The 19,684-nt window shown below is 37.0% G+C and overlaps 1 protein-coding gene across 4 annotated transcripts in view; it reads right to left on the reverse strand.

Moving 5' to 3' along the window:
* FANCC (FA complementation group C) overlaps positions 1–19,684 on the reverse strand; it is a 209,323-nt gene that overhangs the window by 120,260 nt on the left and 69,379 nt on the right. For all 4 annotated transcript variants that reach the window (XM_069088002.1, XM_069088001.1, XM_069088004.1 and 1 more), the window contains one exon: positions 11,463–11,557. In XM_069088002.1, the coding sequence (XP_068944103.1) occupies positions 11,463–11,557 (95 nt within the window). The remainder of the gene's footprint in view (positions 1–11,462; positions 11,558–19,684) is intronic.

Raw genomic sequence — 19,684 nt, forward strand, 5'->3', positions numbered from 1 at the left:
GGAAATATAGTTTGTCTTTTACAACATGACTATTATGGAAATGTTTTGCATGACTACACATGTATAACCTGTATTGAATTGCTTGCCTTTTAGATGAGGGTGGGTGGGGAGGGAGGAAGGGAGAGAATTTGGTACTCAAATTTTTAAAAATGAATGTTAAAAAATTGTTTTTACATGTAACTGAGAAATAAGATATACAGGAAATGGGATATAGAAATTTATCTTACCCTACAGGAAAACAGAAGGAAAAAGGGATAAGAGAAGAGGGTGGGGTAGAGAGAAGGGAGGACAGACTGGGGGAAGGGGTAATCAGAACGCATGCCATCATGCGGTAGGGGGAAGGGGAGAGATGGGGAGAAAATTTGGAACTCAAAATCTTGTGGAAATGAATGTTGAAAACTAAAAAGCACTGTCCTTAGAAAAAATGGGATAACCTTCAAGTTAAAAAGGTGAGGGGAGAAAGAAAGAAGAATCTACATCTATGTATAGATGAAATGAAGGGCTAGAAATGAGATGATCACTGTGGTCTCCCAAGAAGAAAAGAGTTTACGGAGGAGTGTGAGGAAGAAGGTGAAAGGATCAAAAATGGAGTGATGTAAGAAAGTCTTCCTTTAGGTAGTAAGAGGGGGATGCACTGATGAATTCCCTTATAGGTGAAGAGCAATGTTGTGTGAAGGAAAATGGGAATAATGTGGTAGAAGGTGTCTGTCAGGATTTGACACTTGAAAAGATCTCTCAATCTGCTTCAGGGGTGTGGAGTGGAGGGTGAGGAGAGGATTAAAATTCCAGGGGGCAACTGGAAACGGGGTGAGTGGAAGGAGATCAAGGAGGAGATTTTGAAGCAAATAGGAAATTAAAGTGATGAGTGGAAGGGTATAGGTGAAAGGGGGGAGGCAGGGAGCTGACCAGTAGGGGAAAGGAGGAGGTTCCAGTCATGGGTAATGTCTTCTCTATCAGCTTGAAGAAACTGGTATTTTTCTGAGAGTGAGGCACAATGGAAAATGGGTGATCTGTAGGTCAAGCCCTACAATGTAGTTACACAAAGTGTTTAGAAGGAAAAGCACAAAATAGATACTTCTTGAGGATAAACCAGAGAAAGAAGAACTAGATTAGACAGAAACAAAGGATGGATAATAAAGAGAATGAATAAGAAAATCCACTCTGGAAAGGGCCATGGAGTTGTTGGGTTTCTTTAATTTTTTCTAATTTATTTTTGTCTTTATTAATTTGTTCGTTTACTTTTAGTTTACAAGATTCAGTTCCCCATTTCTTTGAGTTTCAAATTTTCTTCTCCTCCCTCCCCTTCCCCCCCACCCCATAGAGGCATACATACAGGCATAGGATCTGCAGACACTTTCACATTAGACATTGGTCAGGTTATAAAAAAGGACTGTATCAGATGGAATGAACAATGAGAAAAAGGAAACAAAACCAAACAAGATAAAGAAAGAGAGCAGGTAATTTGCTTCAATCTGGATTCAAATTCTGTTCTTTCTAGGTCTTTCTCTGAATGTAGACATCTCTCTCCATCATGATTCTTTTGGAGTTTACTTATAAGCCATGCATTTCATAGAAGAGTTCAGTCTATCAAAGTTGGTCGTCACACATATGTTGTGTCTGTAATTATGTACAAATTTTTCCTGGTTCTGCTCTTCTCACTCAGCATCAATTTGTATAAGCCTCTCCAGGTAGATATGAAGTCCATCTATTCTTCATTTCTTATGGGGCAATAGTATTCCATTACATTCATATACCATAACTTGTTTGGCCATTCCCCAATTGATGGGCATCCCCTTAATTTCCAATTCTTTGCGACTACAAAAAGAGCTGCAATAAATATTTTTGTACATATGGGCCTTACTCCTACTTCTATGATCTCTTTGGGATACAACACTAGAAGAGGTTTTGCTGGGTCAAAGGATATAAAGTTACTTATAGGCCTTTGGGCATAATTTCAGATTGCTCTCCAGAATGGTTGGATCAGTTCACAACTCCACCAGGAATGTATTAGTGTTCCAATTTGCCCACATCCTCTCCAACATTTATCATTTTCCTGTTTTGTCATCTTAGCCAATTTGACTGGTGAGAAGTGGTAGCTCAGAGTTGTTTTGATTTGCATTTCTCTAATCAATAGTGATTTAGAGCATTTTTTCATATGCTCATAGATATCTTTAATTTCTTCCTCTGAGAACTGCCTGTTCATATCCTTTGACCATTTATGAATTGGGGAGTGACTTGTATTCTTATATATTTGACTCAATTCTCTGTATATTTAAGAAATGAGGCCTTTATCAGAGACATAAGATTTGAAAATTCTTTCCCAATTTCCCACTTCCCTTTTAATCTTGGTTACATTGGTTTTGTTTGTACAGAAGCTTTTCAATTTCATGTAATTAAAGTTATCCATTTTGCATTTTATAATGCTCTCTAATTCTTGTTTGGTCATGAAGTCTTCCCCTCTTCATAAATCTGACAGGTAAACTATTCCTTGCTTTCCCAGATTACTTACAGTATCATCCTTTATACCTAGATCATGCACCATTTAGACTTAATTTTGGTATACGGTGTTAGATCATGGTCTATGCCAGGTCTTTGGGCTTATCAAAGAGTGGATTATAGTCACTGACTGCTGAAGTCTCGTGTACATAATCTATTCCATTGATCCACTGCTCTATTCCTCAGCCAGTATCAAGTAGTTTTGATGGCTGCTGCTTTATAATACAGATTAAAATATGGTATAGCTAGGCCACCTTCCTTAGCATTTCTTTTCACTGATTCCCTTGATATTCTGGGCCTTTTGTTCTTCCAAATGAATTTTGTTACTATTTTTTGAAGTTTTATAAAGTAATTTTTTGACAATTTGATTGGAATGGCACTAAATATGTAATTTAAGTTAGGTAGAATTGCCATTTTTTTAATATTAGTTCGACCTAGCCATCAGCAATTGACATTTTTCCAATTAGTTAGATCTGACTTTATTTGTGTGAAAATGTTTTGTAGTTGTGTTCATACAGGTCCTGGGTTTATTTTGGCAGATAGATTCCCAAATATTTTATAATGTCTACAGTAATTTTAAATGGGATTTCTCTTTCTATCTCTTGCTGTTGGATTTCATTAGAAATGTACAGGAATCCTGAGGATTTATGTGGGTTTATTTTATATCCTGAAACTTTGCCAAATTTATTTATTGTCTCAAGTAGTTTTTTACCTGATTCTTTAGGATTCTCTAAGTATATCATCATATCATCTGCAAAGAGCGAAAACATGGCCTCTTCTTTGCCTAATTTGATTCCTTTGATTTCTTTTTCTTCTCTAATTGCTACTGCTAACATTTTTAGTACAGATTGAATAAGAGGGGTGATAGTGGACACCCTTGTTTCACCTCTGATCTTACTGGAAATGCTTCTACCTTATCCCCATTATATATAATACTTGCTGATGGCTTTAAATAGATGCTACTTATTATTTTAAGGAAGCTTCCATTTGTTCTATCCTTTCTTAGTGTTTTTAATAGGAATGGATGTTGTATTTTGTCAAAAGCCTTTTCTGCATCTATTGAAATGATCATGTGATTTCTGCTAGGTTTATTGTTGATATAATTAATTATACTGAAGGTTTTCCTAATATTAAAACATCCTTGCATTCCTGGAATAAATCCAACCTGATCAAAGTTTATTATTCTTGTGATAAGTTGCTGTAGTCTTTTGCTAATATTTTATTTAAAATTTTTGCATCTAGATTCATGAGGGAAATTGGTCTATAATTTTCTTTTTCTATTTTATCTCTTCCTGATTTAGGTATCAGTACCATGTTTGTGTCATAAAAAGAATTTGGTAAAGACTCCTTCTTCACTAATTTTCCCAAATAGTTTGTAGAGTATTGGAATCAATAGTTCTTTCAATGTTTGACAGAATTCACTAGTAAATCCGTCTGTTCCTGGAGATTTTTTCCTATGGAGTTCATTGATGGCTTATTCAATTTCTTTTACTGAGATGGGGTTATTTAAGTAATTTAGTGCCCTCACACTGGTCACTTGGTCCCCCTACACTCTGTAGGCCAGGATCTGAAGCTGCCATGTGGTGCTGGCTGGCTGTGCTGGCGTCTCAGCGGCTTCTTGCCCTGGGGGCAAAAGCTGACAGTCTCCCAACTACTGGTCCCAAAGTCCAGACTGCACTGACCTCTAACTTTGTCCTTCACATCTATGTGTTGATAATTCTGGAAACGGCCACAGCTGCTGGTCATCTGGAGTCCCTCCGGACACCACTGGTCAGACCCACCCTAGGGCTAAAACCTCCAGCTCATGTGGGCCTGGGCTCGGCTCCCAAAGCGCTGTGCTGGCTGCTTGCTGCCAGCCTGCTGGGCTGTCCTCAGAGGGAGGTTAGCTTCTCTGTGTCATTTTGTGGGTTCTGCAGCTCCAAAATTTGTTCAGAGTCCCCTTTTTACATGGATTGGGGAAGGTGGAAGCCGGGGCTGTGTGGAGGCCCTGCTTCTACTCTGCTATCTTGACTCTGCCCCCTTCTTTTTTTTTTTTTATCATATTGGCTAAGGGTTTATCAATTTTATTGTTTTTTTTTTTCATAAAACCAGCTCTTAGTTTTATTTATTAATTCAATAGTTCTCTTAATTTCAATTTTATTAATCTCTCCTTTGGTTTTCAGGATTTCCAATTTAGTATTTAATTGTGGATTTTCAATTTGTTCTTTTTGTAGCTTTTTCTTTTCTCCAATTTATTCATGTATGTACTCAGGGATATAAAACTTCCCCTAAGAACTGCCTTTGCTGCATCTCACAAATTTTGGAATGTTGTCTCATTCATTAATGTCATTCTCTTGAATGAAGTTACTGATTGTTTCTATGATTTCTTGTTTGACCCACTCATTATTTAGGATTTGTTTAGTTTCCAATTAGTTTTTATTCGATCTTTCCATGGCCCTTTATTGCATATTATTTTTATTGCATCATGATCTTAGAATTATGCATTTAATATTTCTGCCTTTCTGCACTGAATTGTGAGGTTTTTATGTCCTAGTAAATGGTCAGTTTTTGTGTATGTACCACGTACCCCTGAGAAGGTATATTACTTTTTAACCCCATTCAGTTTTCACCAGAGATCTAAAATACCTACCCTCTCTAAGATTCTATTCACCTCCTTCTTTCTTGTTTATTTTGAGGTTGGATTTATCAAGTTCAGAGAGGGGGAGATTAAGGTCCCCCACTAGTATAGTTTTGCTATCTATTTCTTCCTCTAATTCCCTTACCTTCTCCTCTAGGAATTTAGATGCTATACCACTTGGTGCATATATGTTAAGTAATGATATTCATTCTCGATGATGCTTTTTAGCAGGATATAGTTTCCTTCCTTTTCTCTTTTAATTAGATCAATTTTTGCTTTTGCTTTATGTGAGATAAGGATTGCTACCCCTGCTTTTTTTTTTGCTTTAGCTGAGGCATGATATATTTTATTCCAACCTTTTACCTTTATCCTGTGTGTATCCCTCTGTTTCTGATGTGTTCCTTGTAAACAGCATATTGTAGGATTATCATTTTAAATCCATTCTGCTTATCTGCCTCCATTTTATGGGAGAGTTCATCCCATTCACATTCACAGTTATGATTACTACCTGTCTCTTTCCCTCCATCCTATTCCCTCCCCTGTTTATGCTTTTATTTTTTCTCCCCTTCTCCCTTCCCCTCCTTAAGAGTTTTCCTTTTGACCACTGTCTTCCTCAATATTCCCTTATCAGCCCCCCTCCCTTTTCCTCCCCTTCCCCCTTACTTTACTTATTCCCTCCCTTCTGACCAACCTCCCCCCGTTTTCATAGCCCTTCCCCCCTCCTACTGCCTGTAGGATATTTTTATACTTAATGTAGTATGTTATTTCTTCTTCACACCAAGAGTGACAGGAATAGACTCACGTAAAGCTCCTCTCCCTCCCCTCTTTCCCTCTATTATGATATGTTTTGTGTCTCTTCTCAATAGAGTCCTATGCTTAACTGGTTGTGTTATTCCCTCCTTGCACCAGAACCAATGAGGGAAAAGCTCATACAATGCTCATCTCCCTCTCTTCTTTCCCTCTATTATATTGTTTTTATACCTCTTTGTGTGGCATAATTTACCCTTTTCCGCTTCATTCTTTCCTCTTCTTCCATTGCAGTCCCTTTGTAGCCCTTAATAAGGTTTTTTTTTAATTGTCATTTTCTGTAATTTATACTCATACCCTCTACTTGTCTACAAATAGTTTGCTCTTATTAAATAACAAGGTGTGTGTCTGTGCGTGTGTGTGTGCGCGTGTGTTTTCCTTGTTTACCTTTCTATGTCTCTCTTGCGTCTTGTAATTAGAGGTTGAATTTTCCATTGAGTTCTGGCTTTTTCATCAGAAAGGTCTGGAAATCCATTATATCATTGAATGACCATCTCCTTGCCTGGAAGAATATGTTCAGTTTTGCTGGGTAGGTGATCCTGGGTTGTGACCAGAGCTCTTTTGCCTTGCAGAAAATTGTATTTCACTGCCTCCGATCTTTCAGTGTAGAGGCTGCGAGATCCTGTGCGATCCTCATTGTGGTTCCACGATATTTGAATTGTTTCTTTCTCGCTGCTTGTAGTATTTTCTCCTTTACCTGGTAGTTCTGGAGTTTGGCCACAACACTTGGCAAACTTTTCAATTTGGGATCTCTTTCAGGAGGTGTCCAGTGGATTGTCTCGATTTCTATTTTACCCTTTGGTTCTAGTATCTCAGGGCAGTTTTCCTTGATGAGCTCTTAGAAGATGTTGTCCAGGTTCATTTTTTCATCATGATTTTCTGGTAGGCCTATGATTCTCAGATTATCTCTCCTGGATCTGTTTCCAGGTCAGTTATTTTTCCATGAAGATATTTTACCTCTTTTTTCTAATTTTTCATCCTTGATGCTTTGTTTGACTAATTCTTGGTTCCTCATAGAGTTCTTTGCTTCAATTTGGCTGATTCTAATTTTTAGCAAATTATTTTCCTCAGTTAGTTTTTGGAGCTCTTTTCCCTATCACCCATTTTTCTTTTTAAGGAGCTGTTTTCTTCATTGTAATGTTTTTCTAATTTTGCAATTTTGATTTTAAAAGAATTATTCATTTTATCTTCTATCTCTCTCATTTGGTTTTCAAAGTTCCTTTTGAGCTCATCTAAGAAAGCTTTCTGTGCCTGAGACCAGTTTCCTGTTGAGGCTTCAGCTGTGGGTGTTGGGTCATCACTGTCTCCCTCTGAGTTTGGTTCCTCCCTCTCACAATAGCAGTACTCCAGAGTCTTTGTCTTTGCAGTCTGCTTTTTACCCATTTTGAGTCAGGGTCCTAGCCATGCCCTTCCTCTGAGGTTCCCAAGCCTTTACTGTTTAAAGTTTTGCCCTGAGGCAATAATTACTATGTTTTCAGGGTCAGAGGGGGGAGTGGAGCAGCGGGGATCACTCTGACATCCTGGTCCCTGGAAGTCCAGGTAGGGGCTTTTTAAATTTCTAGGCTGTGGATTGGTAGACCCAGGAGTAGCTACTGCCCCTGGCAGGGGCACTGCATTTGACTCTTACCCTGCTACATCCAGTCCCAGCTCTGCAATGATGGGCTTGGCAGTGGCCCTTGTAGTTGGTGGGTCAATTTGCTGCCAGGTTGATCAAGCCTTGTTCAGGCCTCTGCGCCACACGGGGTCATCTTCAAAAATGGTGTTTTTAAAAATTAATGAATATTATTAAAGGAGAAGAGAGGAAAGGGGAATGCATTGATTAATTGAGAGGAAAAGAAGGGAAAGAAATAACCAGATAAAAGCAGTAAATAAAAAAGAAGTAATAAAGAAAATTACGGAGAGAAAGAAGTAATAAACAGGGGGAAAGGTTTTTTGAGGTGAGGGGAAGAGAGACGGTGGGAATAGGGCCATCTTAAAAAAGATTCAGGCTAAAGTAACCTAAGGGACAGTATTCCGTTTAAAGAAGAAGAGGAGAAAAATCATAACCTGGGGCAAAAAACCACAAAAATATGAACCTAAGCCTTACAACTTTAAATATGAATGGATTAAACAATCCGTTAAAATGAAAAAGTAACTAACTGGATAAGAAAACAAAACTCTACAATCTGCTGTTTACAAGAATACATTAAAAAAAAAAAAGACATACACAAGATAAAACTGAGGGGATAGGAAAAAAAATTTACTAGGCATCAAGTACATTTTAAAAACCAGGAGTTGCAATCATACCAACAAACAAAGGAAAAGGAAACATTTCAAAAATAAATACATCTAAATAAGGAAACAAACTTATGCTAAAAGAAATCACTGACAGAAACAGTAGGTAGTAGTAATAAAATCATAAGTTACAAATACTTTAGTATCCAAATTCATATAGGAAACTAATGGAGCTACAAGAAGGCATATTAAAACAACAGGGAGAAGAAATTTTGATACCCCTTCTCTCAGAATTGTATAAGTCTAAATGAAAGATAAGCAAAAATAAATAAATAAATAAATGAAATATGGAACTGAACAAATTGTTGGAAAACTTGAGCCAAAAGACTTTTGTGTCTTCTAAATGGGACTGTAAAAAGAATATACTTATTTCTTAGCACCACCTGGAACTTTTACAATAACTGACCATTTATTCAGACATAGAGATACTGCAAACAAATATAAAAAGGCAGAGACAGTAAATACATTCTTTACAGATCATAACACAATAAAAATAGTTATTGTTTTATTGGTTCAGGTACCATAAACAAAAGACATAGAACCAAATGGAAACTTTATAATGAAAAACTAAATAATGAGTGAATCAAAGATGAATAACTATGTAAAAGGAAGTTATAATGATGAAACAATATACTAAAATTTCTGGGATGGAGTTAAAGCAGTCTGCAGAGAAAAATCATATCATTAGAAAGATACACTAACAAAAGAAAAAATGAGAGGACTAATGAATTTGATATGCCTTTTTAAAAATTAGAAAGTCAACAAATAAATATTTAAAAAGACACAAGAAATATTAAAAATTAGGGGTGAAATAGATGAATTGAAAACCAAAAAACGGAAACAACAAATAAAACTAAAAGTTGGATCTCTGAAATAGCTAAATTGATAAATATTTAAACAATCTAATTAAAAAGAAAAGGGCAGAAATTCAGATCAATGCAATAGCAAATAAGCAAGGTGAAATCACAACGAAACCAAAAGAAATAAGAAGATTAATCAGAAGGGGAATAAGGACAGAAGTTTTTTCTTTCTGGAGAAGGAGCTGAACCTAAACCCATAGACATAAGTCAGGTTCTCAGTTGGGTAGAAACCAGCTCAGATGCTTTGAGTAGATCCCTTGGGAAGAGATGGAATGCTCATGGCATTCTTTAGACAGGATAGGGTTTCTCTTTAAGCTAGGTTTTTGACAGAGAAGGAATTACAAATTATTATTAATAATAAAATGTTACAGTATTAAAATTAATTTCTTTCAAATGTCATAGTGTAAAAATCCAGAATTTCCATTTAAAAGAAAAAAATACTGCCATGTATAAAGAAAGAATCAGTGAAACTGCAGTCAGGATACCAGGAGCCCTAGCAGCTTCTAGTACAAACATCAGGAGATCTTGGAATACAATGTTTCAAAAGACAAAAGATCTAGGGCTGATAAAAATAATTTACCCTTCAAAATTGAGTATAATTTTACAGGTGAAAAGAAGAACCTTTAAGGGAAGATGGGCCTTTCAAACATTTCTAGTAAAAAGATGAGCAATGAGTAGGAATTTTGAAATACAAACACAGGATATTTGAGCTACTTGAAGGAGCTGTATAATGATGCAGTGCTAACATTCCAACAGGAGAAGAAACGTGTCTCTTCAGAACTTTAAAATCTTCAAAGGGTATTGAAAGAGCTAAACAAGAAAAACAGAAAACGTGGGGAAAGACTGGTTCTGTTCTGGGGTTTTGAAGAGAGGAAAAAGAAGGGAGAAACATGGAAAGAGTGGGGGGAAATGGGCATTCAATGAACCTGACTCTTCTGAAATGGAGAAAGAAGGTTAAACACACATACACATAAAGAGTATGGCAAAGAAATACATCAAGTTCAACAAGAGAAAAAGTAGGGTTTAAGAGAGGGATGGGTTAAAAAGCAGATAATATGAGAAAGAGAAGTCTCAAGCAAAATGAGCACCATGATGATGAAGGTGAGAATAAAAGCAGTGGGGGGAAATAACCAGAATCTAAAGGCATGTCTTAGACTGAACCAATTGTGACATACCAATGTCAAAGAGAGTTACTGCACAATTACAGACGGTGAAAGAGACTTCAGAAAATCCTTAGTTACACGAACTGACTCAGGGTGAAATCAACAGGACCAAAAGAACGAGGAAAAGAAAAACATCTTTGAAAGACTTCAGAACTCCAATTAATACGATGACAAACACATCTCCAGACTGGCAGGAAGCTTGTCACCCATTTCCTGACAGATGTGACGGACACAAGACTACCATGTGGGCTAGCCTTGGTGGCAATAATAGTAGCAGTAGGAGGGGCATCGGCAGTAGTAACTACAAGTTATCATTGCATGGTGATAGTAATAACAGCTGGCATTTATTTAGTATCTCTCTACGACGTGCCAGGCACTGTGCTACACACATTACAAATAACTCAATCTGGTCCCAACAGCCCTGGGAGGTAAGTGCCATCATTATTACTGCTCTGCAGGAGAGGAAACTGAAGCAGAGGTTAAATGACTTGTGCAAGATCACATAGCTATCAGGTGTCTGAGGTCACATTTGAACTGACTCCAGGCCCAGTGCCCTCTCTGCTGGACATCTTCAGACAGAAAAGACAGCCAACTTGCTATAATAGTGCGAGCCTCAGCTCCCCTTCCAAATGTGTTACGGCTGATCAAGAGAAGATGCAGAAGGGCTATAGGAAGCCAAATGCATGAGTGAGGCAGGAGTCTAGGATGCCGACATGAAGTTCAAGAAAGAGCAACACCTTCTCAAAAGTGTAGGTAATAGCAGTCAAGCAGCAGTCAGGTACTAGTGTGTAAAGTTACTGGACTGGACACCAACTCATAAAATAGAGACTGTTTATCTCTGTTCAGTACTAAGATTTTGTTTTTAATACTCAAGTATTTATGAGAGGGAAGTAATTACCACCTATTCTGAAAAGAAAAAAGGATGGTTTCTTTCCTACCAAGAATAAAGGAGAAATGCATTCTCATGTTTAAAGTTTCTACAAGCAGCTGAACTTTAAAACTGTAAGTAGCACATGAACATTTAACACTAAGAAAAAAGTTTTAAGAATTAACTTTACACTAAACAATAACTGAAGTTAATTTTTTAAAGTTGACATTGCGGCTGATATTGCAGCAAGCTTCTACAAATGTATGAGCATTAACTGTGTTCAGCAGAGGTTCTGAAAGGATATAATCAAGAATCTTTAAATGAACGATTTGATTCAAAGTGGAAAAAGATTCTCAGAAAAAGATTCATTCTCTCACCCTTATCCAGATGTTGGCTTCCAACTCTATAGGGTTCTGCGGTTCACTGCAGTAGAGACAACATAAGCACCACATTAGAATTTTCTGGTTTTCATCTGCAGAAAAGAAAACAAACAAAAAAGGTAGGTTTTATCAGACACACTCACAATAGCTAGGGACAAATTTTTTAAATTACCTGAAAAAAAAAATCAACTATTCCAAATTAGCAGAAGACTCAAGATCATGCAAGACATGTGACTCTTCAGTTTCTTCTTTCCTATGGTACATATTTTTAAGTGCAGTTATTAGGCAGTCACTTTCCTTTCGATCAGAATTGATATTCTACAGGCAGTCATAGACACTGTTTCCAATTTGATATTTTAAGACACCAAATTTAGATGATGATTTTGAAAACCATTATTCTGACTTAAGGTGGCACATTGAAAGGTGTCAGAAAATCTCAGTTCTACCTATTCCACAGTAAATATCTGCAAACAGCTACAGAGAAGTAAGATGCTGCACTCAGCTCAAAGCTGCACAGGACGTGCGCATGGAGTTGGAGTTTAGAGGGGACAATGACAGGCACGGTGATGTTAATAGGAACATGTAAATTTAACATACATCAAAAGGAACAAGCCGTATATGGTAAGCTTTTCATGTACAAAGCCTACTTTCGGACCTTTTGGTGTATAGAAATGTTCTTATTAGTTAATGATTTTACGGCTCACATTTTTTCAAAGATCAAGGTAATCTGAGGAAGAAGAAGCACTAGCAGCTGCGAAGTCAGGAATGGCTTCATGGAGTAGATGGAACTTAAGCTAAGGAAGATAAGGATTTTAAGTGTAAGAAATGAGAATAGAGTGAAACCTGGCTTTGTGAAGAGCAGCTTTGGCAAAGCCCCTGGACCAGAAGCTGTCTTGGCAAGAGCTTTGCCTTTGAATTTCTCATCACACTCTTCTGAGTTTGAAGGCTGGCCCTGCAATTTAATGCCTATGTGACATTGGACAAATGATCTGACCCTTCAGAACTAAGTTTCCTCTGAGGGAATTAAACTGAGGGAATTAAATTAGATGATCAGTAAGATGTCTTCTAGCCATGCATATATGATGCTATGATACTAAGTGTTCTGGAAACAAAGAGTAGTCTCTTTGGCTGAAATTTTACAGGAGATTAAGGGTAGTAATATGAAATAAAGCTGGAAAGGTATACTGGATTAAGACTGTAGAGGACTTTAAATGCCACCCTATAGAATTTGAACATTCCCTATGGGCAAAAGGGCTTAAAGGTTATTGAAAGGTTAATAGAAGAATGGAATGAGACATAGTGAACCTTTGCCTCGGACAGCACCTCTGACAGTTATGAAGAAAGCACTTCAGGACAAACAAGAAAACTATGAAAAGAAAGTCAACCAATTGTAAATAGAGAATCAAAAACTTAAGGAAGAAAATAGTTCCTTGAAAATTAGATTTGGGCAAAGGGACACTAATAAAATTCTAAGACACCAAGAAATAATAAAACAAAAATTAAAATGAAAAAAAAAACAGAGGAAAAGGGGAAACAACTCATCAGAAAAACAACTGATCTGGAGAACAGATCAAGGGGAAATAATTTAAGAATAGTCAGACTACCTGAAAATTATATTTAAAAAAAGAATCTTGATACAATATTAAAAGTAATTATCAAGGAAAATTGTCCTGAAGTTTTAGGACAAGAATACAAAGCAAAAATAAACAAAAATCTACTGATCACCGCTTGAAAAAGATCCCAGGAGGAAAACATACAGGAATACCATACCCAAGTTTCAAAGTTCCCAGGTTAAGGAGGAAATATTGAAAGCAACAAGAAAAAAACCAATTTAAATATCACAGAGCTATAACAAGGATTATACAAGACCTAGCAGCTACTATGCTGAAGTACCACAGGTTTGGGAATACTGTATTTTGTAGGGCAAAAGAGCTGAGGTTACAACTCAGCAAAGTTAAGTATGATCCTGAATGGGGGGGGGGCGGGGGAAGAGGACATTTAATGAACTGAAAGACTTTCAGGGATTTGTGACAAAAACAGCGGACCCTAAGGGAAAATATGGCATATAACAACCAGGAGAAATATAAGTTAAACATTAAAGATCAATTATAAGGACTCAATAAGGTTAAACTGTATACTTCTTATATATGAAAATATTATCAGTGCTCTTATTTGGTCATCATTATTTGGGTAGCTGGAAAGAAAGGCTTGAAGTGAACTTAGTACAGGGGGGGTGATTCTAAAAAAAAAACTGTAGGAAGGGAGGAAAAGGAATCATTACTGCATACAAATGAGACATAAAAGAAAAAAATGATACAGAAGAAGCTAGGAGGGGGAGGGTAGGAAGTGATCTTGAATGGATTAAAGAGGTAACTACATGTATATGTATGTATGTATGTATGTATGTATGTATGTATGTATCTAGAAGGGCATAAAAGTCTTCTAAATTCAGAAAGAAATGAGAGGGCAAAGGGATACGGTAAGGAGGAGAGGATAAGGGAGGGACTCTTCCAGGTGTGGATAGATTAAAGAATAGGAGGGCAAGGTAGCGGGTAGAAGTAAAGCAGAAGGGTCAGGAGAAATAGGGAAAATAGAATGAGGACAGTGAGAAAAAAATAGGAAGAAGGAAAATACAAAGCAAGTAATTGTAGCTTGAAATGTAAATGGGATAAATTTATCCATAAAATGGAAACAGATAACAGATTAAAAGTTTGAATGTAACAATATGTTGCTTTTAGGGAACATTATAAAAATGAGAGATATACACAAAGATAAAATAAAAGGCAGGAGAAGAATTTACTATGTAAAAGAAGCAAGGTTAGTAATCATAATCTCAAAGTTAAAGTTAAAATAGTTTCAATCAAAAAAGAAAAATGGAGAAACTACATGGTCACCAATATTATTCAATATTGTTTTAGACCATTTAAAATACCTAGACAATATAAAATACTTAAGCATATATCTGTCAAAACAGACAGGGGAACTAAACTAACATAAACATAAAACACTTATGAGTCATATGTAATAATTGAAGTAATATTTATTCCTCATGGGTAGGTAAAGCCAATATAATTTTTTAAATTTTTTAATATAATTTTTTAAATGACAAATTCTACCTAATTAATTTCTTCAATGTCATCCCAATTAAATTATTAAAAAATTATCTTACTGAACTAGAAAAAATAATGACAAAGTTCATTTGGAAGAACAAAAGATCAGGAACTTCAAAGAAAACAGATATAAAGGAAGTAGATTCAGCAGTATCAGACTTTAAATTATACAATGAGAGCACTGCTGAAATGCAAAATGGAAAATTTCAATTATTTTAAATTACAATTTTATTTTATAAAAAAAAAACCCTACATAGACAAGAATAGAAAGAATGCAGAAAAGTGGGAAAAAAAACTTTCACAGACAATCTCACAGACAGGATGTGACTGAGTTGGAATACTGCTGTGGTGAAGGAAAAGATGAGCTGGTTGATTTAGAAAAACAATAAAGGCTTGGACATATGAAGAAGATGCTATCCACCTTCAGAGACACAGATGACAAGCAGAAATAAGCAGGGGCAGCTAGGTGGCACGGTGAATAGAGCACCAGCCCTGGAATCAGCAGGACCTGAGTTCAAATCTGACCTCAGACACTTAACACTTACTAGCCGTGTGACCTTGGGCAAGTCACTTAACCCCAATTGCCCTGCTCTCCCCCCTCCAAAAAAAGAAAAAAAAGCATAGTGCAGTCTTACATATATGTGTATAAGTATATATATATATACATATATTTATAGATATCTATGCATATATATATATATATATACACACACACACTTAATTGCATCCTTCTTGGGGGGGGGGTGGAAGGGGGAGTACAAAGTAACTAGCAGAGAACAAAAGAAAACCTAGAAGGAAGCAAAGCTTTGAGAACTATGTCCAGTATTTATTATATAGGTCATCTTGAAATGGAAATTTACTGTTTCACTTTGTCTCTCTTATATTCTGCTGTATACATGGCAATATTTTCCCCCCTCATTTTGTATTCAAGTTTAAAAGAAATTTTAAAATTTACAAAAAAAACATTGTTGGAAGAAGTCAATATGTTTCCATATACCCCACCAATAGTAAGCCTGCCTGCCCGTCACAATTATTAAACAAAAATCCTGAAAAGGCAGGGGAAATCTAAGAAAAAAAAAATTCACAATGAATCTTTTTCCCAGGCCAGGTGAGTAGAGAGAGGAAAAAAAAAGGTCTGTGGACACTGAGGCTGAGGTAGGAAGTAGAGGAGGCATTGCAAGGCAGGGTCTGGAACTGTCCTGTGCACAAGGGCAAGAAGAGTCCCAACTGCTGCTCATAAACCAGAATTACACAAACAGCCATGTCCAGGGAAAATCAGGGCAAGAAACAGTCATAGGGCCCTGTGGCCAGGTCAGAGAGCCACCTCGGGCCCTCTGCTGGATATTTAGAAAGAAGCAAATACAGAAATGGGAAACAATGTGCCTCAGGCCCTTGGGAGCAAAGGAGGGTCTCAGATACAGGGCCCACCCACTCTGGCGCCTGCAGTGGAATGATCGGAACAAAATCTAGAGCTTTCCAGCTGGCTGACAAGTGGTCGATTCCAGCAGCAGTCTATAAGGAGCTGCAAGTAAGCCTAAAAAGTCATATTACTCAAACCCAAATCCAGGTCAGGAATTTGCAAAATTAGACTATAAGAGAGTTTTTTTTTAATAGAAATCTTTATTAATTTGTTTGTTTACTTTTAGTTGACAAGATTAAATTCCACATTCCCTTGAGTTTCGAATTTTCTCTCCCTCCCTCCACTCCCCACCAAGGCAGCATTTAATCAAGCGTAGGATCTGCAAATGCTTTCACATTAGACATTAGTCAGGTGGTGAAGAAGGAGGAAGAATGGGAAAGAGGAAGCAAAGCCAAACAAGACAAAGAGAGCGAGCAGGCATCTTGCTTCAGTTGGCTTCGAGACTGTCATCGCCAGCTCTTTCTAGCTCTTTCCCTGCATGTGGACATCTCTCTCCATCATGAGTCTTTGGGATTGACTTATATCACTGCATTGCTGAGAAGAGTCCAGGCTATCAAAGCTGGTCATCACACACACGTTGTGTCTGTAATTGTGTACAGATTCCTCCTGCTTCTGCTTGTCTCACTTAGCATCAGTTCCTATAAGCATCTCCAGGTAAATATGAAGACCGTCTGCTCCTCGTTTCTGATAGCACAATAGCATTCCATTGCATTCATATACCACAACTTGTTCAGCCATTCCCCAATTGATGGGCACCCCCTTAATTTCCAATTCTTTGCCACCACAAGAAGAGCTGCTATAAATATTTTTGTACATACGGGTCTTTTCCCCACTTCTATGATCTCTTTGGGATACAGCCCTAGAAGTGGTATTGCTGGGTCAGAGGGCATGCACTTATTTATAGCCCTTTGGGCACAGCTCCACATTGCTCTCCAGAATGGTTGAATCAGTTCACAACTCCACTAACAATGCATTAGTGTTCCAATTTTCCCACATCCTCTCCAGCATTTGTCATCTTAGCCAATCTGACCGGTGAGATGTGGTACCTCAGAGTTGTTGTGATTTGTATTTCTAAGACATCACATTGGATCAGGCCTCCTGTTAGGATGGCTGAATGTTTGTGGGTCCATAGCTGGAGCTATCCCTGAGACCTAGGAATAACAGAACATTCAATACCTTCAGAAAGTAGGAGTAAAATCAAAGAAGATATAAAATAAAACCAAACACAATTCTCAATTCATTCCAGAAGTGCTCAGAGCCTGATCCTAGAACAATTCCAAAGTCAGGAAGTCTGGAAGAATGAGGAAAAAAAAAGAGAACACCATCATAAAGAGCTATTATGGACTTCCAAGTCACATGACTGAAGAGATGCAGTAGACTTTTTGTTCCCCATGACCTTTCAGAAACAGAAGTTATGTGCCAAAGATTAAGCAACCTGAGCTACCTCCATGGTCTAAGAACTCTAAATACAAAACAGGGTTAAAAAAACAAACAAAGAAAAAGCACTCATAGAGGTATGCTAAGCTCACTCAGCAGCCCTACCTCCTACCACACCCAAGCACCAACAACACACAGACTTGCAACAAAGCCCAGCCGCTCACCCCAGTCCCTCTCCTCTCATTCCAGGGCTGTGGAGATACATGGTTTAGACTACAGAGCTTAATCGAATGCTTAGAATAGTGCCTAGTACATAGTAAGCATTTAATAAATGTTTATTGAATGATTGGGCTAGGAAAGACAGACAGTGCCATAGTGGCAGCATTCTCTACAGCAAAAGATCTCTGCAGCATAGGGAAAGAACAGAGGGGCAGGAGACACAACTGGGCTTGAAACAGAACTCAACCCCATGCCCCTTCTCCAAAAGTAAAGAAAGTTACACTCTGGCACCAGCACGGCAGCTCTCTGAACAGAGAAGTGACAAACTGAGGGAGTAGGACTTGACATCAAGAAAATACATGGGGTTGGAGGTGATGACGTCCTCCAATAAGCCTGAGTAAAAGAGCTCAGAGTCCAGCAGGACTTGGGGCAAATACCTAAACTGGACAATTGTGAACTGTCCAACACAAGAAGGCTGAGACCTGTGAAATCCCACAGTCACAGGAGAGGGAGTCAGAAACAGAGCAACAAGAATAAGTAAGGGGGAAGAAAGATTAGTGTTATCAAAGATCTCAGAAGGAAGAAAATCAAAAGACCTTAAACATAAGCAGAGAGATAAACAAAGAAAACATTAACAGCCGGAAGAAATATGACCTGCAGATTTAGTAAATGAGTCCTCACATCTACAAACAGATACTGTAAAACAAAAGAACACAATTCAACACAACAGGACAAAAAAATCCTATTTAATGTGAGGAGAACATGGAACACAACAAGCTGTTCCTGAATGATTTTAAGGAGAAATGAGAATTATAAGAGCAGAATTTATGGTCTATAGAGCAAAAATAATGGGCAAATCAGAAAAACTTTAGTCTATGATTACAAATCTCACCAAAAAATAAAAACAAAAAAGAGAACTGCTTAGGAATGTAAACACACAGAAGTGAAGGACAATAAAAAGAAAAAAGGAACATTTCAAGAAAACAGAGTATCCAAATTCTTAAAGTAAAAGTTAAATGAGTTATAAGAGGAAACAGTAATATATTAATGTAGGACCTTAACTTTGCCCTCTTCGAGCTAGATACATTTAACCACAAAATAAATAAGGAAAAACTTAGGGAGATGAATATAATTTTAGGGAATTTCGATATGATAGACCCCGGAAGAATTCTGAATGAGAACAGAAAGGTATGTAGCTTTTTTCTCAGCTTAAAAAAAAAAACTGACTATGTAATAGGGCATAAAAACCTCACAAATAAATGCTAAAAAGTAGAAATATTAAATGTACCCTTTAGGGACCAAAATTCAATAATAATCTCTTGACACACAGATTAAAATTTACCTGGAAATTAAATAATTAAATCCTAAAGAATGTGTGGGTCAAAAAACAAATGCTAGAAAGAAATCAATAAAGATGATAACCAAGAGACAACATACCAAAATTTGTAGGATGCAGCCAAAGCATAACTTAGGGGAAAAAATTTTCTCTCTTAATACCTTCATCAATAAAAGAATGAAAGAGCAGATCAACAAGTGAGACATTCAACAACAAAAACAATTAGAAAAAACCAAACTGGAAATCTCCAATTACACACCAAAACAGGAATTATGAAAATAAAAGGAAAGTTAAAAAAAACTGAACCAATACATAAAACTAGGAGTGTTTTTCTTTTAAATAAAAGTTAAACCATTAGTTAACTTGATTAAAAGACAGAAGAAAACCAAATTACCAGCATAAAAAATGAAAAGGATGAATGTATCACCAATAAAGACAAAATTAAAGCAATTATTAGAAGATATTTTGCCCAGTTACATGCCAATAAAACTGACGATCTAAATGTACTGGATGAATTTTTACAAAACTACCACTTGCTCAGAGGAAACAGAATACTTAAATCACCATATCTTGAACAAACTGAACAAGCCATCAAAGAGCTCCTGAAGGAAAAAATCCCCAGGACCAGCTGCATTCCCAAGTGAATTATGCCGACTATTTAAGGAACAATCAATCCCAATGCTATGTAATCTATCTGAAAAACAGGTAGAATCCTTTCCAATAACTTCTAGGACTATATGGTTTTGAGAACAAAAAC

The sequence above is a fragment of the Petaurus breviceps genome, unplaced genomic scaffold, assembly GCF_028583685.1.
Source record: "Petaurus breviceps papuanus isolate PSGF00001 unplaced genomic scaffold, PetGlider_PUasm1.0 183, whole genome shotgun sequence".
In the NCBI taxonomy this organism is placed as follows: Eukaryota; Metazoa; Chordata; class Mammalia; order Diprotodontia; family Petauridae; genus Petaurus; species Petaurus breviceps.